This window comes from Bufo gargarizans, chromosome 3, assembly GCF_014858855.1.
Source record: "Bufo gargarizans isolate SCDJY-AF-19 chromosome 3, ASM1485885v1, whole genome shotgun sequence".
In the NCBI taxonomy this organism is placed as follows: Eukaryota; Metazoa; Chordata; class Amphibia; order Anura; family Bufonidae; genus Bufo; species Bufo gargarizans.
Window position 1 is genome coordinate 496,819,058 of NC_058082.1, and position 25,682 is coordinate 496,844,739.

Genomic DNA, 25,682 nt, shown 5'->3' on the forward strand with positions numbered 1-25,682 from the left:
AAAAATGACCTGGTCCTTAAAGGGATTCTGTCACCAGGTTTCACCCCTGTCAGCTAAACATATGCTGATGTTCAGGGCCTCATCACGATTCCTAATGTGGGCTTCTAAATGTGATCTGTAGCCTTAGGCCTCATGCACACGACCGTTGTGTGCATCCGTGGCCGTTGTGCCGTTTTCCGTTTTTTTTCACGGACCCATTGACTTTCAATGGGTCCGTGGAAAAATCGGAAAATGCACCGTTTGGCAGCCGCATCCGTGAGCCGTGTTTCCTGGCCGTGAAAAAAATATGACCTGTCCTATTTTTTTCACGGCCAACGGTTCACGGGCCCATTCAAGTCAATGGGTCCGTGAAAGAACACGGATGCACACAAGATTGGCATCCGTGTCCGTGATCCGTGGCCGTAGGTTTTAGTTTCATACAGACGGATCCGAAGATCCGTCTGCATAAAAGCTTTTTCAGAGCTGAGTTTTCACTTCGTGAAAACTCAGATCCGACAGTATATTCTAACACAGAGGCGTTCCCATGGTGATGGGACGCTTCTAGTTAGAATACACTACAAACTGTGTACAAGACTGCCCCCTGCTGCCTGGCAGCACCCGATCTCTTACAGGGGGATATGATAGCACAATTAACCCCTTCAGGTGCGGCACCTGAAGGGGTTAATTGTACTATCATATCCCCCTGTAAGAGATCAGGGCTGCCAGGCAGCAGGGGGCAGACCCCCCCCCCCTCCCCAGTTTGAATATCATTGTGCGGCCCCCCCCCTCCCCTGTTGTTAACTCGTTGGTGGCCAGTGTGCGCACCCCCCTCCCTCCCTCCCTCTATTGTTTTAATACATTGGGGCCAGTGTGCGCACCCCCCCAACCCCCCCCCCCCCCGCGATCATCGGTGGCAGCGGAGTAGAAGATTTTCATACTTACCTGGCTGCTGGCTGCTGCGATGTCTGCGTCCGGCCGGGAGCTCCTCCTACTGGTAAGTGACAGCAATGCGCCGCACAGACCTGTCACTTACCAGTAGGAGGAGCTCCCGGCCGGACACAGAGATCGCAGCAGCCAGCAGCCAGGTAAGTATGAATCTTCTACTCCGCTGCCACCGATGATCGGGGGGGGGGGGGGTTGGCGCACACTGGCCCCAATGCTATTATTACAATAGAGGGAGGGAGGGGGGGGGGGGTTGGGGGGGTGCGCACACTGGCCCCAATGCTATTATTACAATAGAGGGAGGGAGGGGGGGGGTGGGGTTGGGGGGGCGCGCACACTGGCCCCAATGCTATTATTACAATAGAGGGAGGGAGGGAGGGAGGGGGGTGCGCACACTGGCCACCAACGAGTTAACAACAGGGGAGGGGGGGCCCACTGGCCACCAATGAGTTAAAAACAGGGGGGGGGGGGGTCTGCCCCCTGCTGCCTGGCAGCACCTGCCAGGCAGCAGGGGACAGTCATGTACACAGTTTTTTTGTATATTCTAACCTGAAGCGTCTCCATCACCATGGGAACGCCTCTGTGTTAGAATATACTGTCGGAAATGAGTTTCACGATGTAGCTCATATCCGACAGTATATTCTAACATAGAGGCGTTCCCATGGTGATGGGGACGCTACAAGTTAAAATATACCATCGGATTGGAGAAAACTCCAATCCGATGGTATAACAGAACTCCAGACTTTACATTGAAAGTCAATGGGGACGGATCCGTTTGAAATGGCACCATATTGTGTCAATGTCAAACGATCCGTCCCCATTGACTTGCATTGTAATTCAGGACGGATCCGTTTGGCTCCGCACGGCCAGGCGGACACCAAAACGACTTTTTTTTCATGTCCGTGGATCCTCCAAAAATCAAGTAAGACCCACGGACGGAAAAACGGTCACGGATCACGGACCAACGGAACCCCGTTTTGCGGACCGTGAAAAAAAACGTCCGTGTGCATGAGGCCTTATTTTGCTAAAAAAAAAAACAGCTTTTACTAACCTGTCATTCAAAGAAATAAGGAGCCCAAGGGGATGTCAAGGGATCTAAGCTGCCGGCCGCACCCGCCGCCGTTCGTGCCCAGCGCCGCCTTCTAATCCTCTGTGCCGCCTCTCGCTCTCCCCTTAGGGCCTTCCCTTAGCTCACCAAGCACATTTCAGCACGTTGTACAGTGGCTGTGCTTGGTCTCACAGCTCAGCCCCATTCACTTGAATGGGACTAAGCTGCGCCTAGGTCAAGTGACCGATGAACGTGACCCTCACCAATCAGATATTGATGACCAATCCAAAAGGAGAGGTAGTCAATAAAAATAAAATAAAAAATAACTCTCGAAAATCCCTTTAAAAGGGGTTGTGTCACTTCAGCAAACGGCATTTACCATGTAGTGAAAGTTAATACAAGGCACTAACTAATGTATTGTGCCCATATTGCCATTTGCTGGCTAGATACATTTTACCATCACTTTATAAACTGCTAGTTTCCATGGTTACAACCACCCTGTAATCCAGCATTGGTGGCTGTGCTTGTACGATACCAGAAAGAGCGCCGGGCCTTTTTTTCTCCAGTGCGCAAGCACGACCACCGCTGTTGGATTGTAAGGTGGTCATAACTAGGGATGAGCCAATCGCATAAAACATAGTTTTAATACTGTACGGAGTGGGAGCTCCATACAGTATTAGAATGTATTGGCTCCGATGAGCCTAAGTTATTACTTCGCAAAGTCTCACGAGACTTCATGTAATAACTTTGGGATTTAATTTTTACTGTAAAAATCCTTGATACAGAACTCTGGTTCGGTTCCAAGGTACCACCCATAACTTTGGGTCATAGGAGCCAATACATTCTAATGCTGTACAGAGCTCCCGCTCTGACAGTATTAAAACTAAGTTTTATGAAGCATCCAAAGTCGATTTGCTCATCCCTAGTCGTAACCATGGAAATGACCGTGCATAATATGATGGAAAAATTAATCTAGCCAGCAAATGGCAATATGGGCGATCACAATACATTAGCAAGTGCCTGGTATTAACTGTCTCTAGATGATAAATGCCATTTGCTGAAGGGAGACAACCTGTTTAAATAAGAATTCTTCCATAAAGTTATAAGATTTAACAGAAAGCCTCCAGAAGAAATCAGGAAGCACACAGAGGTACAGTATGAGCCAATAGATTTCTATGGTACTGTAATACAGCTCCACACAACGTGGAGGTTACCTGCTGCCATAGTATGGTGGGTGCAGGAACCCCACAACTGACAAAGCCATTGAGGTCTTTGCACAAATGGGTCCATAGACTTGGCTTATAAAATAGATAGATAGATAGATAGATAGCTCTATCTGCGGATTTTCTGCCATCCACATACTTGTTAGACGTAAGAGGATTTTAATTATTCAGAGGCTCTCGCATTGTAGTTAAAAGAAATACTTAGGGAAAACCAAATTAATTATTAAATTGGCACTTGGGAGCCGTATAATGACAAAGTAATAGGCTTTGTTAGATGGATGTGCAGTCAGCCGTAATCTGACCTGTGCCCAGTGCAAATAAAAACAAAACCGACCAAACAAACGTAAAGGGAACAATATCCCACTACAATGAGGGGGTGTCTATGAATTCCAGAGAGTCTATGTAATTCAGAAAAATATTCTGAAGTCATTCACTGAATGCTGCCATTGATTTTATCCAAGTCTCACACTTAGGCCTCATGCACACGACCGTTGTTTGGGTCCGCATCCGAGCCGCCGTTTTGGCGACTCGGATGCGGACCCATTTATTTCAATGGGGTCGTGTACATGAGGCCTTAGACGCGGATCATGTACGCTTATAGAAAAAATATATTTTGCTTTATTTATGCTCCGTAAGTAAAGGTCCATTCACACTGGCTTATAGTTATTCATCAGGTTTCCATTCACATCGGCATCAGACGATGCATTAGAGGCCTCGGCCACAGATTCAGTTAAGCAATCACGACAAAGCGAGCCATTTTGTCTGGTAAGACACAGGGCTCCCTGACAGAAACCAGACAGTCCACTTATAAGTTTGTCAGGCGACACTCGCGTTGCTGGATTTCGGCAGGCAGTTCCGTTGCCGGAACTGCTTGCCGGATCCAGGAAACTGTATGCAAATGGATACCATTTGTAAACGGATCCGGATCCGTCTCACAAATGCATTGCAATACCGGTTGTCATCCAGAAAAACAAATCCAGCATTTATCTTTTTCGCACATTTAAAAGGTATGCGCAGACCGCAAAACTGGATCAGTTTTTTCGGAACAATTGGGGCCAGATACGGCATTAATGCATTTGAACGGATGGATCCGGCATTCCGGTAAGTGTTCCGGAATTTTGGACGAGAAAATACCGCAGCATGCATTCAGTTTCCGAATTTCCATTTTTACGTTCCGTTGAAAGATAGAACATGTCCTATTATTGCCCGCAAATCATGTTGCGTGGCTCCAGTCAAGTCAAAGGATCCGCAAAAAAAACATAACACATACGGAATGTACTCTGTATGTCTTTCGTATCCATTCCGTTTTTTGTGGAACCATCTATTGAAAATTATATGCCCAGCCCAATTTTTTCTATGTAATTACTATATACTGTATATGCCATATGGAAAAACGGACCGGAAACACAACGGAAAAAATGGAACAACGGATCCGTGAAAAACAGACCGCAAAACACAGAAAAAGCCATACGGTCGTGTGCAGGAGGCCTAATACAGGACCAGCGACAGTACGTAGATGAGACTTTAAAAATGCAAACTAACACCAAGGAACACATATCTGATTTATACCTTAGGTTTTTAGTTATAGGCAATTGTGGCAGATGGAACAATTTGTATTTTTGAAACAAGTCTGTTCTAGCTGCAAAGTAAGGAATGGGTGCCAGATCCCAAAATATCACTGATAGGCTGTGCCCTTTTTCAAACAAACATCTGAAATTCCACATTCCACTAAGATGGGGAAGGGCAGAGAGGAGTCAGAGTTTACCCAATAACTTATCATTTACAGTTAGGAAACTTCCACTCCCTGACTAGTACCAATGAAATGCAAAAAAAAAAAAAAAAAAAAAAGTATTAAAAAATGCTTTAGCAACGAGCAATACATCTGTTCACTGGGGAGTCTCCTAAAATACCTCAAGGGTGCTAATCACAGGCACAGTGCTAACAGGGCCTTTGGCATTGCAAGCATTCCCGACACACTGTTAGCCCACAGCTTGCATAAAAAAAGCCTGGGTGTGAGATGACGAAATGCAAATTCCAGTCCGAGGAAGCTCAGAAAGAAAAAAGAAAAAAAGAATTTTCTGGACCATGACCCCACATCACACTAAGGGGCACACCTTAAGACAGTCCATGTGCCACAAAATCAATGAATGCCATGAGGTAGATGTGCTGGGATTTGTGCCAATTTTTTTAGTAAATTAGACGTAAAGTCAATGTAGTCTCCGCCCCTCCTGGTAAACCACACCAATAGAAAAAGGGTGCCACATTTTCAAATTTTTTATCTGCCAGAAAACTGGTGCAAGCTGCATAATAGTCTCTATGTGTACGTTGCACTCTGAACTGAAGCCATATAGAGACACATGAAGCCATATTTTTTAGGGCAAATGAATGCTATGTGCCTTGGTGACACTGAGGTCTCTAACTGGTGGTCTGTCACAGATTCTGTGCCCTCCAGCTTTCTTCAGACATTCACCTAGGACAATACTGATGTAGTGCTTCCATTCACCTCTGGCCCCTGCCTGTGGGACCGGTGGGGGAACAGGGTGTAATGTAAAGGCTGGCCAACAATATGTAATCAGGAAGGGAACCTTACAAAAACCTGGTGTGTTTCTTTCAGCATTTGTTCTGCTGAATCTACACCAGGTCTTCTTATTAAGTCATACAGTACGATAAATAACATCTGGGTATAATCTAGGGAAGCACCGTCAGACTGAAGCATTCCCTAGTGCTGCAATAAGACTTAAAGGGGTTATCCGATATCTAAAATACCCCCTTGAGGCTGGTCACCGTTGCGGCCTCCTATTGGCTGCTCACCCCGTTGCCGAATGGGATCTGGAGCATTGCGGGTGCCGGGTAGGAGGCAAGTATAAACCATACAAGGTGCCAGGGCATTGGGGGGATATTTTAGATACCAGATAACCCCTTTAATACTGATGACCTATCCTCAGGACAGGTCATAAGTACCTGATCAGTGGTGGCCCGACACCTGGAACCCCCGCCGATCAGTATCGCTGTGGCTTCTTGCAGCTTTTTCTAGGCCAGTGACGACACATTCATCTGTCACATGACCTAGGCGCAGCTCTGCCCCATAGAAGTGAATGGGGCCGAGCCATGATACCAAGCATAGCCGCTATACAATGTACAGCGCAGTGTTTGGTGAGCAAGGAGAACTCCACGGTGCTCACAGGAGCGCTGATGCCTTCTCAAACAGCTGATCGGCAGGGTTACCAGATGTTGGACCTCCACCAATCAGATACTGATTACCTATCCAGAGGAAAGATCATGAGTATTAAAGTCTCGGAAACCCCCTTTAAACGGGTATTACTATCTGAGAGATTAACAGCATACATAAAGTACATGCCATAAATGTGAGAGGTGGTAGTTCCACCTCCACAACTCCAGCATATTGGGAGAGAGTCACCTTGTCCCCATTTTGCACCCAAGAAAGGGAGTCTCCATATGTCACTACTCCCATAAATTACAATGAAGATAGCCACATGCATTAATTTTAATGGGGCCGCAGAAGATGTGGACAGAAAACAGTGTGCGGTCTGCATCTTTATGTCCATTCCGCAGACCTGCAAAAAGATATAGAACATGTCCTATTCTTGCCTATTTTGCGGACAAGGATAGGCATTGTTACAAATGGGTGTCACATGGACATCATCCATATTTTTTCTGGATACGCATTTTGCAGAATATATACCCTAAACCATGGATGTCAAACTCATGGCCCTCCAGATGTTGCAAAACTACAACTCCCATCATTCCCTGATAGCTGTAGTATGCCCAGGCATGATGGGAGTTGTAGTTTTGCAACAGCTGGAGGGCCACGAGTTTGACATCCCTGCTAAACTGAACAGACCCTCACACACTGTATTCCTGACTGACATGGAAAATATGTGTGATCAGGCACAGACGAGCGTGTCGGTGAATAGATGGTCGGGGGCCGCTATTGACCCACAGGTTGTGCACCCCGGCTTTAGATCAGCTGCAAAGCATTTGCCCTGTAGCCACCCCTGCAAAGGAAATGTGGTATTACCCAGCAGACATGTCGTACAAGGATAGCCTGAGCCAGAACGGGAGCTGCCTATTCAGTGTCCATAAGCCTCTGGACTCTGACTGCCTGCATGAGAGAACCCCCTTAATTTCAACTCTATGATTGACCTCAACTCACAGCACATCATTGGCTTGAACTGAAACACAAAGTGCAACCCAGACTGTACCTCAGCACCTTTCTGTGCTCCCGAATATAATGGAACCCCTAAAGTCATCTTCTAAATACTAGTGAGAAGCCTTCCCAGCGGGGCACGTATTACTGCCCTTGGTTTTGGAAGGTAAAGTTCAACGAGCTCATACGGGGTATAAAGTACAGATGTCAATTTACTTTTGGCCCTGCAGTATGTACATATGCTTCCTTCCTACAGGACCGTGTGAGTATACCTAGCCTGGAAATCAATATTCACAAAGCTGTAATATTCTTCTCTGCTGAACGCACAGGTCACAGCTGTCACCATATCCAAAGGCCAGGGGACCCAGGTCCCAGAAGAAGACTCACTGCAACCACAATAGATTATTGGCTTTTCCTTGAGGATTTCTTATTTTCGAATAGGTCACACAATAAAATTAAATTAAAAGCATACTGTAAAAAAATCTAATAAAATACGCAAAAATAATATCATATACGAAATTTGCAAACAAGATATGCCTGCCTGCATAGAGCAAAGCTAGCCGCCTACTACCTTCAGGGGTTAAAGGAGTATTTTAATTATATCAAGTTAAATTATCACAAAGAACAGTTGCTATGTTTACCGTCACTACCAGTTTCTTTTAACCGTTCCTTTAGGCAGTGAGCGGTTATATCAAGTTACCCCCCATATCTACTGGATGGGGGAGAACTATTCGATCGGTGGGGGTCCTACTGGTGGGAGATGAGCACCATCTCCGGAAGCCCCGTAGAAACTAATGGAGCTGACGAGTGCATGCCTGACCGGCCACTCCGTTCATTTTGCGGTGGGGCACCAGCGATAGTACCTACACCAATCTTACAGTTCTCCCCCATCCTGTGGATCGGGGAAAACTTTATATAAGGCCTCTTTCACACTTGCGTTCTCCGGATCCGGCGTGTACTCCACTTGCCGGAATTACACGCCGGATCCGGAAAAACGCAAGTGTACTGAAAGCATTTGAAGACAGATCCGTCTTCAAAATGCGTTCAGTGCTACTATGGCAGCCAGGACGCTATTAAAGTCCTGGTTGCCATAGTAGTAGTGGGGAGTGGGGGAGCAGCATACTTACAGTCCGTGCGGCTCCCGGGGCGCTCCAGAATGACGTCAGAGCGCCCCATGCGCATGGATAACGTGCCATGTGATCACGTGATCCATGCGCTTGGGGCGCCCTGACGTCACTCTGGAGCGCCCCGGGAGCCGCAAGGACGGCAAGTATGCTGCTCCCCCGCTCCCCGCTACACTTTACCATGGCTGCCAGGACTTTAGCGTCCCGGTAGCCATGGTAACCATTGAGAAAAAGCTAAACGTCGGATCCGGCAATGCACCGAAACGACGTTTAGCTTAAGGCCGGATCCGGATCAATGCCTTTCAATGGGCATTAATTCCGGATCCGGCCTTGCGGCAATTCTTCAGGATTTTTGGCCGGAGCAAAAAGCGCAGCATGCTGCGGTATTTTCTCCGGACAAAAAACGTTCCGTTCCGGAACTGAAGATATCCTGATGCATCCTGAACGGATTTCTCTCCATTCAGAATGCATTAGGATAAAACTGATCAGGATTCTTCCGGCATAGAGCCCCGACGACGGAACTCTATGCCGGAAGAAAAGAACGCAAGTGTGAAAGAGCCCTAACTGGAATACCTCTTTAAAGGAAGCACTGGGTGATCTCTCCATGTACTCTGGAAAAACAGAACAACCTTATCGCTTAGGCAAATTGCATTCAAACACATGCAGTAAAGCTGACGGCAGTGGCAAAGCCACATAGCATTTAGCATAGCACATAATTGTTTGCCTTACAGCTGTTATTATTGCTAGGGGGCATAGTTATAGGGTGGTTTCACATATTTGTTTAAAAAACAAAACAAAAAAATATATCTAGTTTTGATGCAGTTTTGGAGCCAGAGCCAGGAGTGGATCCAGCTAGAAGGAGAAGTAGAAGTCCCCCCCTTTATGTTTCCCATTCCTTTTTAGTCCACTTCTGGCTTTGGCTACACCGTGGCTTAAAAAAAAAAAAAAAGCCATATGTGGATAACAAGTGTCTCCTGGGATCCCACATTATATGAGTTTCTGCAGACATTACTGTAAATGACATTTCTTGGAATCCAAATGGATTTCTGGTCCACACTTCACAGGTGACATATGTTTTATAAGGGTAAGTTCACACAAAGTTTTTTGGTGGAGGATTTGAGGTAGGTTTTTCTGATGATTTTTCAGCCAAAGCCAGAAGTGGATTTGAAAGGAATTGGAAATACAAAGCAAGGACTTGTTGTTCTCCTTCCTGCTGGATCCACTTCTGGCTTTGGCTGACAAACCTGCAGGAAAATCTGCCTCAAAACCTCCTTCAAAAAACTCTGTGTGAACCTAGCCTTATGTACCAAGATGTTCAGGACTCAAGTCAGCAATACATGGAAGGCTACTGCCACACTCGTGTTTTGCCTTACATTGTGTGCCAGGACGGATCAGTTTGGCTCCACACCACATAGCGTACAGAAAAGCGCTGCAGGAAGCGTTTTGGTGTCCGCCTCCTGAGCGGAATGGTGTCTGAACGGAGGCAAACTGATGCATTCTCAGTGGATCATTTTCCATTCAGAATGCATTAGGGCAAAACTGATCAGTTTTGGACCGCTTGTGAGAGCCCTGAACGGATCTCACAAACTGAAAGCCAAAACGCCAGTGTGAAAGTAGCCTAAAACAGGAAATTATAAAAGGTTTTAAAAAAATTTTATACTGATGAGTGAAGAGAGCTTCGGATGTTACACCCGAAGTCACTTTGTTCAAAACTTTGTATTAATATATATGGAGATCCATCTCCGTACAGTATTAGAATGTATGGGCTCCCATGAGCCAAAGTAAGTTATTCACGAAGTCGTGTGAGACTTTGTTGAATAACTTCAGTAGTATATTCTAACACAGAGGCATTCCCATAGTGATGGGGACGCTTCAAGTTCATAGTATATTCTAACTGTGTACATGACTGCCCCCTGCTGCCTGGCAGCACCTGATCTCTTACAGGGGGCTGTGATCCGCACAATTAACCCCTCAGGTGCCGCACCTGAAGGGGTTAATTGTGCGTATCATAGCCCCCTGTAAGGGCTGTTTCACACGAGTGGATGCCGTGCGTGGCATCCGCTCCGTGAAAGAGTGCCAAGACCCGATGCAGACTGCAGAGGCACGGAGCATTAACATGACTGATAATGCTCCGTGCCTCTGCAGTCTGCATCGGGTTGTGGCACTCTTTCACGGAGCGGATGCCACGCACGGCATCCGCTCGTGTGAAACAGCCCTAAGAGATCAGGGGCTGCCAGGCAGCAGGGGGCAGACCCCCCTCCCTCTCTTGTAGTTAACACATTGGTGGCCAGTGCGGCCGGCCCCCCTTCCCTCCCCTGTAGTACTGTAGATTCATTGGTGGCCAGTGTTAAATACAGGGGAGGGAGGGAGGGGGAGGGGGGCCGGCCGCACTGGCCACCAATGTGTTAAATACAGGGGGGGGGGGGGGGCAGTCATGTACACAGTTTTTAGTATATTCTAACTTGGTAGAGTTTTCTCCAATCCGATGGTATATTTTAACCATGGGAACGCCTCTGTGTTAGAATATACTGTCGGATCTGAGTTTCACGATCTAACTCAAATCCAATGGTTTATTCTAACATAGAGGTGTTCCCATGGTGATGGGGACGCTTCAAGTTAAAATATACCATCGGATTGGAGAAAACTCCGATGGTATAAAAGGGACTCCTGACTTTACATTGAAAGTCAATGGGGGACGGATCCGTTTGCAATTGCACCATATTGTGTCAACGTCAAATGGATCCGTCCCCATTGACTTGCACTGTAATTCAGGACAGATCCGTTTGGCTCCGCACGGCCTTTTTTTTTCATGTCCGTGGATCCTCCAACAATCAAGGAAGACCCACGGACGAAACAACAGTCACGGATCACGGACCCCGTTTTCGCGGACCTTAAAAAAAAAAAAAAAGGTCGTGTGCATGAGGCCTTATGGGGTCAAAACTGGCCTTTTTTCCATTATGGCATTCACCGCATGCAAAAAAAATGTTTTATATTTTAATAGTTCGGAAATTTTCAGACACCGATACCTGTTCTATATATTTTTTTTTATTGCTCATTTATTTTTGTGTGTAAAATTGGGGCAATTAGATTTTTAGCTTTTTTATATTTTTCAAAACACTTTTTTTTAGTACCCTTGGGGGACTTGTACTGTACATGCAATCTGATCGCTTATCCCGCAGACCGCAAAACTATACTATTGCAGTCTATGGGATTTTGACAGGCTGGCTGTCAGGCCATGTCTCAGGCATTGCTTTTCAGGAAGCACACTATGACAGTACTGGGAGCCTTCACAAGGCCCCAAGCTGTCACAGCAACCAATCTGAGACCCATGATTTTGCCGCAGGGGTCCCTGATTGCAGAGCAGAGGGAGCCCCTCTCTCTGTCTAACCCCACACATGCTGCCGTAATTATTGACAATGGTATCCGAGGGGGTTAAATGACCGGGATTGCAGTCTCCTTTGTTCCCAGTCACTGCCGACAGGTGTCAGCTGTATTATACAGGTGGCACCTCTGTGTACTGAGCAAGCCAGCTCCATACAATTTTTTTTACGTAAATTATGTACAAGTCCGTGCTGTGCCACAGTAATCAGTCATGTGCTGAGGTGCTTCTCCCAAGGCCCCAGGCTTGTACACATCCCACTGCTGTAGTGACAGGATGCTTACATAGCTAGAAAATGGCAGAGGCCTTGTGACAAGTTGATCAGGTTAGCTGAAAGGTACACGCCCGATTACTGTGGCACAGCATGGACTGGCATGTCCATTTAGCCAAAGGAAAACCCCATTAAAAGGGTTTTTCAGGATAAGCACATTGATTGCCTATCCGTAGCCACCAACATAAGACTGACAGGGATCCGACTCATGGCACCCAAGCTAACAGAACAGATTCTCTCACCTGCCAAAAAATATGGGAGGACAATATAAATATTAGAATTTTTTTGGGCTGGAACCACAGCAACATTTTAGTTTATTTAAAAAAAATGAAAGGAACATGAAAACAGCAGGTCAGTAACACGTAGCACACAGCAGCTGCCGCCTTAGTAAGAGGGAGGCATCCCATGCAGTTGTGGCACTTACCTTCCGCATGTTGCCGGATACCTGCAGCTGAATGGACCAGACACAGGTTAGTGACAGCCCTTACTTATAATAAAGATTGTGACAAATGGTAAGAAGGTTTATTGCGGTCACTGCTTTTCAGCCTGCATCCATGTCATGTAACTGGCTTTGTAATACAGAAACCACACTGATTCTCACTGCCCAAGCAGAGCCACTGAATGGGATATAAATGCTATTAATGGTCACTATAAAATACGAGAAATATCTCTGCACTGATTTATGCAGATCAATAGCTGACAAACCAATACGTCTGTAATTACACTGAAAAAGGCGACTTAAAAGCACATTCCCATCTCATTAAAGGCGTTTTACTGGAGTTCAATACTGATGGTCTGTCCTCAGGATAGATCATCGATATCTGATTGGTGGGGGTCCGACTCCTAGCACCCCCGCCGATCATCTGTTTGAAGAATCGGTGACACTAAGGCGAGTGCCGTGGCCTTCTCGAAGCAAACCAAGTGCCATACACTGATTAGCGGCTTTACTTGGTATTACAGCCCAAGTCCATACACTTGGATGGGACAGAGCTGCACATAGGCCACCTAACCAATGAACGTTGTGTCACTGGCCTAGGAGCAGGCCGGAGCAATCACAGGAGCACTGCAGCCGCTTCAAACAGATGCTTGGTGGGGTGTCAGGACCCCCAACGATGGGATACTGATTACTTATCCTGAGGAAAAGCCATCAATAGCAAACTCCCAGAAAACCCACGTTAGTGATGGCACAGTGCTAGGATATGCCATCACTTTATAATGAGCGGGTCCCACCTCTGGGACTCCTACCGATCCTGGGAATGAAGGGGCTACAGCACTGTAGTCTCTCTATTGTTTTTCCCTGCTCTGCGGTACTCCCAGTCTTAGGAGCAATGGGGGCCCATAGTGGGAGCCCCACGAGCATAAAGTGATGGCATATCCTAGCAAGAAGGGAATACCTCTTTAAATGAGGACCCACTCAGAACAAGCTCCTTTCCTGAAGCAGCTTGGCTCAAGGTTGAGCTAATGGTGTCCATGAGGCCTAATAAAGCATATCGACATGGGCTGCCCTGAGTGGACCTCTCTAGGCTTCCCACAGACATGGTCATTTTTTGGAAGCTTCTGTCAAATGTAAACCCCATATCACATCTATAGGGGAGATTGAAGGAAAATGAAATGTCATTTAGTAGTGTTGTGAAATGTAAGTGCGTATCACAGCAAGGATGCCCATCAGGGTCTGACAACCCAAGTGTGCTGCTGTCAGTGGTTGTCAGTCACCTGTGTCACCCGGTCAAGGACTCGAGTAGAGCATTATGCTCCACACTCTGTATCATAACACTAGTGGCAAACAACTAGCGCCACCTAAAGTTTCCAAGAAGCCTCTGCAGCTACATACAAATATTTCATTCAAAAAGATAAAAAAGGGCACACCTAACAACGATGCAAACAGCGCAATAACATAGGTACAGGACTAATAGTGTGCGACTTGGAAAACATACAATGGGTAGATAGATAAGAGCTGCTCCTCCCAACTACCCCCCATCATTTATATGCATACTCAGCTTGGCCGAGCATGCATGTGTTCCTAATAGGGTGAGGGGAATGAACCGCTGTCAGACACCCTTGGAAGAATTTCATCTCCCTTGAGAACAAAAGGATTGGCCAGGTTGAAATCCAACTGCCCAATCCTTCTTTGCACAGGTTGTCAGACCCCCATAAACAATGTATGGTCAGCCGATCCTGCAGAGATTTGAGGTTCATCTGATGTGTAGATCCGAAGCGAGTCCAAGAGGTAAAAGCCAACTGGCTCCTCCACACCGAAATCCCAGTAGCCTGCTAGCCAATATGCTGTTTGTGTACTGTGGCTTCTGGAGTCCTCTGTCTGTATTGAAGAGGCTACAGAGACTCCCCCATTGCTGTTGGTTACATTTGGACTTTAGAACAATTTATTATAATGAACAAAGAAAAAACATTTGCTTCCATTTTGCGCACACTATTCTGACCACAACCACCACTACCAGCTGAGGCCAGTCAGATGAGTGTCACCCGGGGCACAGCATCAGAGCGTGCAGGGGGTCAGTTTCGGCTCCGTCATCAGCTCATTGTGCAGACGGAGATGAACTGTCTCAGCTGAACAGATACCCCCTACATAACAAACACCTCTCTCCTCCACCTCCTCTGTGTGAAGACCTACTCAGTGGTACTAGAGGAACTCCCTCCCGGCATGAAGAAGACCAGACCCTCACATCTCAGTGACATATTCTACTTTATACGTTTGATCATTTAAGAACATCTTATCACTACGATAAGAAGTGATAGGAGTAATGCTCCAGCCTCTAAAAAAGGCTGAAGACTGAACTTTATGGTTCCACCCCGCAGCACACAAAGATATAGGTCTGGACAGCATGCAACTCAAAGTACCGCACCTAAAATCTTACAGAATTATAGGACACGTGACGGATCATACAGAATAAAGGCTCGTTCACATCACCCTTGTTTGCATTGCAGGACTTTTTTCCCAGTAAAAATAACAGCTCAAATGCTCAAAATAAAGGATTCATATTTTTTTTCTATTTCTGAAGAACAGGAAACAAAACGGTGATGTGAACGAAGTCTAATCCACGGTTCTTGCTGCGTTTTCAAAGAACACTCCTGCAACACAAACCACTTGTGCCACATGCAGTTTTAAGGCAGAAAAGCCAACGGGCTTCACCTTCGCCATTGCAAATGTGAATTCGGCACTGTAGGTCAATTTACGCTATGTTTTTGTACGCAGCACGTGGAACGGATTTCTTAAAATCTCATCTGCTTTGCTGATGCTGTACAACACTACAGACTTGCCACAAAAAAAAAAAAAAATTGTTACAAGAAATCTGCATCTTGTCAATCACATGTGAACACGGCCTTAGTCTCCTGTTAGGCTTCATGCACATGGCCGTGTCCGTTTTGCAGTCTGCCAACCATGGTTCCACAAGATACAGATGTGGTCCATGGGCCGTCTGCATTTTTTATTCAGACCCATTAGTCTGTATTTTGCAGGCGTGCATGCAGAAAGCACTCAGATAATTCTGCAAAAAGATAGAACATGTCCTATATCTGGCCGCAAAATGTGGACTATGGGCCCACAAAAAATGAGGACCAACATAGACAGTAGCTGCATTTTGCGGACCTGAAATTTGCAGATGGCAAAATACATATGATCGTCTGCATTCCAGTTGCCAACCTTCCAGTACACACATTCGTTGTCTTCCACCTACTTGGAGCAGCAGAACTAAGACTCTAACCCATGGCAGAAACTACCCCACAGCTCGGCCATCATCATTACTGGACAGAATACAATAGCCGGTGCACTGAGAACATAAGATAAGCAGATCTGTAAATATATTAGCTGGTCTTGATATCCCCTGCAGTGCCTGAGGATGCACCTAATTTATGACGAGGCCTCCCATAGTCCATGTGCCTAAACAGAAATCTACAGTAGTTTTGAGCTGCCGTAGATTTCAGGCTTCATAACTTTGGCGCGGATGCTGGCCACGCCACCTTCCATCCTTGCTACGTTCCCTTTCTGAAAGGTAGTGAGGGCAGAGTAAAAACTGGAAAATGTGACAATAAAAAAAAAAAAAAAGTAGTTTGTGATTTTTAAAGTCCACTTTTCAGGCGCATAGAAGACGATAAATTTCCCCGCTTAAAGGGCATGTGCCAGTAGTGGATAGGTGACAACTGACTGATTGTGTGGGTCCCAACCCTGGGACCTCCACCTATCCCAAGAACAGGGGCCCCAAGTACTAGTCCTGATGAGCGGCAGGCGGAGTCGTTCTGCCACTCCATTCTCTATGGTACTGCAGGAGGTAGTCTGGGGGGTGCAGGGTGACGGGAGGAGGATAGCTCATCACTTGTAAAGGAATGGACAACCACTTTAACCAGATGCGTTTTGGCATGAAAGGAGTTGTTAATTTCTATGGGATGTCCTCTAATCATACCTTTGGCAGGTACTCAACGGCTAGAGTACCCGAAGAAGAAGTTCGGGTTCGGGTCTGGGGACCACACGCGTGCAAGACGCAGTGCACCCACACAATAAAAACTGAACATCGGAACGCAATCGCAGTCAAAACTGACTGCAATTGTGTACCTACTCACACGATTTTCCCGCAACGCACCCGCATCCTATTCGGCCCTCACACGCGATGCCCATGTGAAAGAGGCCTTAAGGAGATTCTGCACCCTGCCTAAGCCACTTCCAACGCATCGCACTAAACCAGCCAGAATGCTACTCTGTACTGATGAGGGGCAAGCATCTTGAAAAAGTTGTCTACGGATGGATATCTGGCCTCCCTTGTCAAATCCCATACAGGAGTGGTCACTTCAAGATGATTCAGCACCTTGTCTTAAAGGGGTTCTACACTTTTATTTAACTGATGATCTATCCTTTGGATAGATCATCAGCTTCTGATCGGCAGGGGTCCGATACCCAGGACCCCCGTCGATCAGCTGTTAGAGAAGGCTGCGGCGCTCCAGCCTTCTCACTGTTTACCGCCTGTTCACTTGAATGTAGCTTAGCCTCGCCCACGATAGTTGATACTAGTCGTGACGTCAATGGGTCGGCGGTAAACAGTGAGAAGGCCGCGGCGCTGCTGGAGCACCGCTGACTTCTCAAACAGCTGATCGGCGGGGGTCGGGTGACTGACCCCCGCCGATCAGAAGCTGATGATCTATCCAGAGGATAGAGCATCAGTTAAAACAAAGTGCAGAACCCCTTTAAAACAAGTTCAATGGTATTTGACCAAGAATTTAACCTTTTCCTCTTCCCATTACTGTAAACGTCAGGGCAGTATGGCAAGCTTCCTACAAGCTCACTTAGTCACAATAATATAATAAAAACACAATACATGAAGTAACTGTGAAATATTTAAAGTATGGCAAACGTGTAGCAATAAAAAGCACACACTGTAACCGGTAACAATCACAAATCAGAGTAAAGCTCTGCAGGACGGCGGCCAGCAAGGTGTCAGCATCCAGAAGGGGTCACTCCACGGATTGAGAACCAAAGTCGCTGAGAGATCAGGAATTGTACTACTGTGAAGGTCCCTCTGCCACCGCCGTGCCACTACGGTGCTGCTTACATCCTCACTTCTCCTTAGCTTCATGAAACCAAGGAGCGCGAGGGGTACCTGCATGGACTTTCGTCTCCGCTCAAAAATCATGTTCTGAGCGGACACCGAACGGACCCCATTATAGTCTATGGGGTCTTTAGGCTCCGTTACGCTCAGTTAGGTCTCAGTTATCTGCAGAATGCGTCCTTTCCATTCTCCTGCTCCTCAACGGAGCCGGAGAACGGAAAAGAGAAACGGTGATGTGAACGAGGCCTAAGAAATATTTGATGAGGTGCAAAGTGTTTATCCAAAGATGGAGTCTTCTACAAAAGCGGTTCTAAGCAGGACACCCTGGATGTGATGTACTTTCCACATGTTTGGTGCACTATTTCAGGAACTGCACATGTAGTCTGCTGCTGATAATGACTCATAGTCCTCAGGTAGGAAGGATCTAGGTGGAGTAACTAAATTTCCTGAAATAAAGTCCAGATCAATAGGAAAGATTACAGAGAGTGAAAGTTTAAGAGACGGTGGGGGAAAAGTTCATTACAACATAAACCACTGCCGTAACTGGTTTGACTAGTACAGTATTAGAATTTCTCCAGCACAAGAGGAGGGGTCCTATAAATATATGCTTCATATGAATATGGAAAAGCTCAAAGGGAAAGCCGATTTATGAGAAATGTACTAACATAATATTACTGGGGTGACTTTCCTCTATGGAAACGGTCAGATATGAACCAGCCTTTGGAGGAGCGGTGACATCTATAGAATAGGCCATCAATATGGAAACAATTCTGAGACCAGGGCCGCAGCCTCTTCATAGATGGCATTGGTCCGTACTGCAGAGCACCCCACTTTTTGCAGTGGCTGTGCTTGGTATTGCAGCTTTGTTTCATTATGCAATTCTCCATATATAAGCAATGGAGGTCTGGCAGGCAACCACAACAACAATTACTGGTATTTTCACTCCTAACCATAGTGACTAGGGCTAACCCATCACAGAGGCGGGCGCCTTTCAGCTGTTACTGAACTATGCCCAGCTGAATATCCAGCTGCCTGATGTATTATGGCACCAGCTAAGTATCCACCATAGATTAAAGAACCTAGCAAGGTTTATATGAACATTTCTAACATCTAGAGCAAAGCAGAAATAACGCATTGTGCACGGGTATGCATCTAGAGAGATAAGACCGGAGAGATAAGATATCTGGTTAAAGGGGTTGTCCGGGTTCAGAGCTGAACCCGGACATACCCTTATTTTCACCCCGGCAGCCCCCCTGAGCCTGGCATCGGAGCATCTCATGCTCCGATGCGCTCCCGTGCCCTGCGCTAGATCGCGCAGGGCACAGGCTCTTGTGTTTTCAATAAACACAGTGTGTTCGGTGACGTCACCGGCTCTAATGGGCGGACTTTAGCGCTGCCCTAGCCGTTTTACTGGCTAGGGCAGAGCCAAATCCCGCCCATCAGTGCCGGTGACGTCACCGGGCTGCCTGTCAGCCCCATAGAGAGCCCGGTATGTCACCGGAACTCAGAAAAATGCCTTTGCCCTGCGCGATTTAGCGCAGGGCAAAAGAGAGCATCGGAGCATGAACTGCTCCGATGCTCATGTCAGGGGGGCTGCCGGGGTGAAAATGGAGGGATGTCCAGGTTCAGCTCTGAACCTGGACAACCCCTTTAATATTATAGCATGCTGGGAGTTGTAGCTTCACAACAGCTGGGGAGCCAACGGTGCCCATTGTATGCCCTGAACACATGACCTCCCAGTCCTAGCCTGGCATGGCCCTAGCTATAAACCAGTTTGAAGACAAGCATGTCACTTATCTTGTACTGTAATTCAATAGGACAAATGACACACTATTAAGCGGAGAGGAACAGAACAGCAGCCATCAAGTACTTCCCGACCACAATCATATTCATGATCAGCCTAGAATTAATATTGTGCTTAACGATCACATTGCATGACAGGAACGTCTAATAAGGTCAGTCAACATTTTTAGAGAAAAATAAGAAGGATATCCTGGTAGAAGAGATTTGGGGTAAGAGAAGTGATACAGGATTTGTTTATACCATGACCGTATCATCATCATAAAGTAAAGGAACCTAATGTTTGGCAAGAGTGATGAACTGCAGAGAAGACAAGCTTCCTGGTGACCATGTCTTAGGGTGCATTACAATATGTCCATCTATCCGGAATAGACTCTGGTGTGGTTGCGTCCGACCATAAGATGTGTGGCTCGGAATCACCGGAGCGCATTTACTCTAGTGAACACGCTCCGTGTGATGGCCGCATTTCCCAGACTATAACCGAGCTCCTGCCTGACCGTGGGTCTTCTGTACTCTACGCAAGGTATTACGATTCAGAAATTTCTGGAAACTGATTTTCAGTTACATTGTGATTAATGGGGCACGCATAAAACCTCATTCATATGAATGGAACCGCTTTTCCAATCTGCCACGTGTGAAGGCACCCTTACATGGTATCATACAATTGGGTGCGATCTAAGGCCACTTTCACACTTGTGGCAGAGTGATCCGGCAAGCAGTTCCGTAGCCGGCAATCTGCATGCAAACGGACAGCATTTGTAGACGGAAGGACGGTTCCGGCATTGTGGTATTTTTAATGCTGGATCTGGCACCTGATCCGGAATGTTGGACGGAGATAGTACTGCAGCATGCTGGGGTATTTCCTCCGTCCAAAACGCCGTTCAGTGACTGAACTGAAGACATCCTGAACGCATCAGTTCTTATCTAGTATTATACTATTGAACCCCTATGACTGAAAAGAAAAACGCTAGTGTGAAGGTACCCTAAGACTAGATTTCAGGGCCATCCATAGTTGGAAGAAGCCTTGTAAATGTTTCCTGTAGGATAGGGATCCTGGGCAGAGATGTGGCTACTAGTGTTGAGCGAACAGGTGTTTCAAATTCAGCGTACAAGGTTCGGGTTGTCCAAGAACTCTGTCATGGCTTCCGCTACCACGAACCATAAGTTATGATCCGTGGTAGCGGAATCCATAACAGAATGCTTAAATAACCCGAACCTTGTAGGCCGAACTGGTACTAGTAGTAAAGGCGCCTCAGCAGGAGCTGCAAAGCAATGCTCTCATAATCAGGGCGGACAAATCTCCGAAGTCAGGTAGTCAACCTGCTGCTAGCATTTACAGGTGGCCGTATATCTTAGATAGCTGGTAGCCAAACACTTGTTCCACCGGCAGCTATTCCTCCTAGCCTTCATATATACACCTAATGTGTAGGGCCACCTTTAAAGGGCATCGGTCAGCAAATCTGTACCTATGAAAGTGACTGACCTGTTACATGTGCACTTGGCAGCTGAAGGCATCTGTGTTGGTCCCATGTACATATGTGCCCGCATTGCTGAGAGAAATGTTTTAATATATGCAAATGAGCCTCTAGGAGCAACGGGGGCGTTACCATTACACCTAGAGGCTCAGCTCTCTCTGCGCCTGCCACCCCCTGTGCACTTTGGGTAACAGGACCAGGCAGTGAAAACATCATCACTCCTGATCCTGTGAAAGTGCAGAGGGTGCGGCAGTTGTAGAGGAAGTGGAGCCTCTAGGTGTAATGGTAACGCCCCCATTGCTCCTAGAGGCTTATTTGCATATATAAAACATCATTCTTCTCAGCAATGCAGGCACATATGAGCATGGGACCAACACATATGTCTTCAGCTGCCAAGTGCACATGTAACAGGTCAGCCGGTTCCATAGGTACAGATCTGCTGACAGATGCCCTTTACGCTGGGTTCACACCTGAGCGTTCGCGATGGAGCGCTCTGTATGCGCGATTGTACCGGCGTTTGCAATCGCGCATACAGAGACAAGAACGCCCATTGTCGCGCGTTCCCGAAAGTCTATGTACGGGAACGCGCAACAAGACGCCCCAAAGAAGCTCATGTACTTCTTAGGGCGTCGGGCGTTTTACAGCGCGATCGTACGCGCTGTAAAACGCCCAGGTGAGAACCATTCCCATAGGGAATCATTGGTTTCTCCTTGTTGAGCGTTTTACAGCACGTAGGAACGCGCTGTAAAACGCTCAGGTGTGAACCCAGCCTTAGTAGATTGTTTGATACTAGAATCTAGGGAGATTCCCATTACCCGGCTACTAGAAAACTCACACCAGCTACTCCTGCTAAATATGCACTTTTTTTCTCAACTTTTATCATTTATGCACAGTGTATAGCACCGACCCTACTAGGCAAGTGCAATAAAAGTAGGAGCCCGCTATCAGAGAGGTGCACAGGTGTCCGTGTGCTGCAGGTGACGGGTGCCATGTTTGCTTCCTACAACACCTACATTATTATGTTGGTAAGGATGTGCGGAGGGTGCGGCTCTAAAGTCAATATAACTCCAGCAACCCTGTAAATGTGCAAATACAGATACCTGATATAGATAACGCCATCCTGCCGTACTCTTAACATCTCGCAAGGAATGTGGAATATGTCAGCAGTAAGTCAGCGGCACACACTGAGATATGTTCATAGGCGCAAGACCGTAATAACGTGAAGGCGGTACTGCCCAGGCTGATAAGGCCTCATGAACACGACCCTATGTATCTTGGGGTCTGCAAAAAAATACTGATGACGTCCGTGTGCATTCTGTATTTTGTGGAACAGAACAGCTGGCCCCTAATAGAACAGTCCTATCCTTGTCCGTAATGCGGACAATAAGGATCCATTCACACGTCCTTAGTGTATTGCTGCTCCTCAATACATTCGGCCAGTACCCCCATAGTACTGTCTATTCTTATCCGCAAATTGCGGACAAGAATAGGACATGTTCTATTTTTTTCCGAAGCCGCGGACCAGAAGATTAGGGGTGTGCTCTGGAAATGCGGACAGCACACCGTGTGCTGTCCACATCCATTCCTGCCCCATAGAGAATGAATGGGTCTGCACCCATTCTGCAATTTGCGGAACGGATGCGGACCCATTCTACGAACGTGTGAATGGAGCCTAATAGGACATTTTTTTGTTTTTGTGGAACGGACACAGAGTAGCCTCCCTCTTTTTTTTATGCAGACCCATTGAAATGAATGGTTCTGCATACGGTCCACAAAAAACAAAAACAAAAAAATAAAAACGTATTTTCTTTCCATGTCCGTGTGCCCTAAAGGTAAGTTATAGCACACATACCAGTCCTCTACGGACTCAAGTCGTGCAAGTCTCACTTTTTGGATTGTGGAATATGGCACAAGCAAATGTATACGTCATTATCAACGATTATTAGAGAACCATCGGCAGACCTGCAGCCCCGATCTACTGCTCAGAGCACTATAGGACGGCAATACAAAGTGCGGTATATCATTACATTGGTTCTAGTCAGGCAGACTTTGCATATTTTAAGTCAAATACCATGTAGATATAGTAACTGCAAAGAAAACTGACAAATCAGCGGCAGAAATGCCCAGTTATCTGCACCCATTACTGGCACGGGAACGTTTATACCAGCTTCCTTCTTGTCAGATAAAACAAGGGTACAATGCCACAGTAAAAACAAGCATGACCAGGACAGAGCTTGCCCCGTGGTGAGGGAACAGCCGGGGACAAGCACAGCTGCCGGACTATTTCTGGAAGTCAGAATAACAGGGGAGGCCCACACAGGCCTGCCCGCATACCACCGGCGTGCCCCGTGCCAGCGTAGGAAGTGAGCAAAATGCAAGCAACAAAGACGCGTGCCCGGCTGCCTATTGTATAACACAAACAGCATAGGCAACAAAAGACTGCTACCCACTGCCACATCTCGCCCGGCCCCTAGCTATAGACATGCACATGGCACATAACGCAGGCAGCAGCCGCACACTCAGGATCTGTGTTGGCACACCTCACTTTCCTGTTAATAAGCAACTAACAGGAGACTCCGAAACTTCACCAAGGCTTTTACTCAAATAAAAAAAAAAAGTAAATAGCAATAAAAAAAAAAAATCTAGAATAAAAATTATATAAAAAACAACAAAAATAAAAAAAAAACACTATTATTCCTACTGTACAAGCTGACAGCGACTCCTTCACAAGGCTCTCCTGGCAGTATTTGCAGATAGTGCTGCCCTGGGCACTGAGGGTGGCACCTATAAATGCTGCACGCTGTATGATAAGGGGTGTCAGACGGCATAGAATACAGCGCACTTTGGGAAAGCCTCTCATGGGTGCCCTGACTGGGACGTGAACTCCATTTTTCGGTAGGAGCACCTATCTTACCACACCCTAAGGGATTAGCATATGACCGTTCCCTGCACACCTTCAACCTAAAATACACCAAGTGGAGGAGGGGGGGTGCCCCCCTTTCCAAAACCTCATATGAAACAGAAGAAAACCGACTATGACATGTGAACACTGCCATAGGGTGCCCCTAAACAATCCGCACTATGTATATGTTACTTTCCCATTCATGTAATTATTACCATTCATTCTATGGCACTGTACAGAGGATGGGGGCACATATACATAATACACACAGATCCCCTCAGTCTCCAGCACCCACTGTGGATGAAGGTGCCCCCAGCCTCCCCTCAGTCTCCAGCACCCACTGTGGATGAAGGTGCCCCCAGCCTCCCCTCAGTCTCCAGCACCCACTGTGGATGAAGGTGCCCCCAGCCTCCCCTCAGTCTCCAGCACCCACTGTGGATGAAGGTGCCCCCAGCCTCCCCTCAGTCTCCAGCACCCACTGTGGATGAAGGTGCCCCCAGCCTCCCCTCAGTCTCCAGCACCCACTGTGGATGAAGGTGCCCCCAGCCTCCCCCCAGCCTCCAGCACCTACTCTGGATGAAGCCGCCCCCAGCCTCACACTGACAGACTGTGACGTAGCTATTACATGTATACACCCCCCACCATGGTTAGAAGTAGGTGCGGGGCGGTTATGCTGCGACCTGTAGTCCAGCTAAAGACTCCTACCTGACACAAGCCGAACCCAGCACACGACTCGCCCCTCTGTGAGAGCCGCACAGGGACTCACACTGGGGCTCCATTCACACAGTCTCTCACAAGCTCATGCGCTATTTTAAACGTGGCTGCTCACCATGGCTCCCGGCACCCGGCCACCGTGCCCCCAGTTCCCCGGCATCTCACCTGAGTACAGGTCACTATGAGGCTCCGCCGGGAGACCACAACTCTTTCTCTGGGACAGTCCCGGCCTCTCAGTTACAGCGCATGCGCAGCCCGGGTGAGCTTCCAAATGGACGGGGCGTGGCCTCCGCTAGCTCCTCCCGTTTTGACCCCGCATATAACAGTGAGAATGTACATGACGTGTAGACACCCACTGCAGTCCGCAGGAGCGCTCGTTGTGTAGTCAGGGAGTGCCCTCGTCACTGGGGCATTGCACCCTCTCTAGTAAGGGACAGGCAGATACTGTTCCGCAAGCCTCTTGTAACAGTGGATACACCACAGAATCCCTATACTTTTGGGTACAGGTCATACGGTCAGGTTTCCTGGCTTTGGAGGCCAAAACTGCCCAAGTCCCTGTCTGTCCTTTATACTTTCTCTCCTTTTATGATCCTCTCCCAATTTTGGCTGCCAAAACTGCATCAGGAAACCTGACTGTGTGGCCTTACCCTTAGGGCTCATGCACACGACCGTATGGCTTTTTCAGTGTTTTGCAGGCAGTTTTTAACGGATCCGTTTTTCCATTTTTTGTTTCAGTAGTGTTTCCGGTTCCGTTTTTTCCGTATGGCATTTACAGTATACAGTAATTGAATAGAAAAAAATTGGGCTGGGCATAATATTTCCAATAAATTGTTCCACAAAAACGGAACGGATACGGAAGACATCCGGAGCACATTCCGTATGTGTTCCATTTTTTTTGCGGACCCATGGACTTGAATAGAGCCACGGAACGTGATAATAGGACATGTTCTATCTTTGAACAGAACAGAAAACCGGAATGCACACGGAGACACTTCAGTTTTTTTTTTGCTGACCCCCATTGAAATGAATGGTTCGGTATAAGTAACGCATACTGAACTAAAAAAACGGCCAGTATACTGAACGCAATAAACATTTGTGTGCATGA

The 25,682-nt window shown here is 47.0% G+C and overlaps 1 protein-coding gene across 6 annotated transcripts in view; it reads right to left on the reverse strand.

Moving 5' to 3' along the window:
- MYO1C (myosin IC) overlaps positions 1-24,849 on the reverse strand; it is a 135,010-nt gene extending 110,161 nt beyond the window's left edge. Inside the window, exons 1-2 of one of the 6 annotated variants that reach the window (XM_044283863.1) lie at positions 24,743-24,800; positions 12,559-12,585 (exon numbers count right to left, since the gene is read on the reverse strand). In XM_044283863.1, coding sequence (XP_044139798.1) covers positions 12,559-12,567 — 9 coding nt within the window. In that variant the 5' untranslated portion in view covers positions 12,568-12,585; positions 24,743-24,800. Of the gene's footprint in view, positions 1-9,057; positions 9,081-12,558; positions 12,586-23,662; positions 23,686-24,692 lie in introns of those variants that run through there. The other 5 variants (XM_044283858.1, XM_044283864.1, XM_044283859.1 and 2 more) reach the window with 5 other exon arrangements.
- Positions 24,850-25,682: the final 833 nt, after the last annotated feature.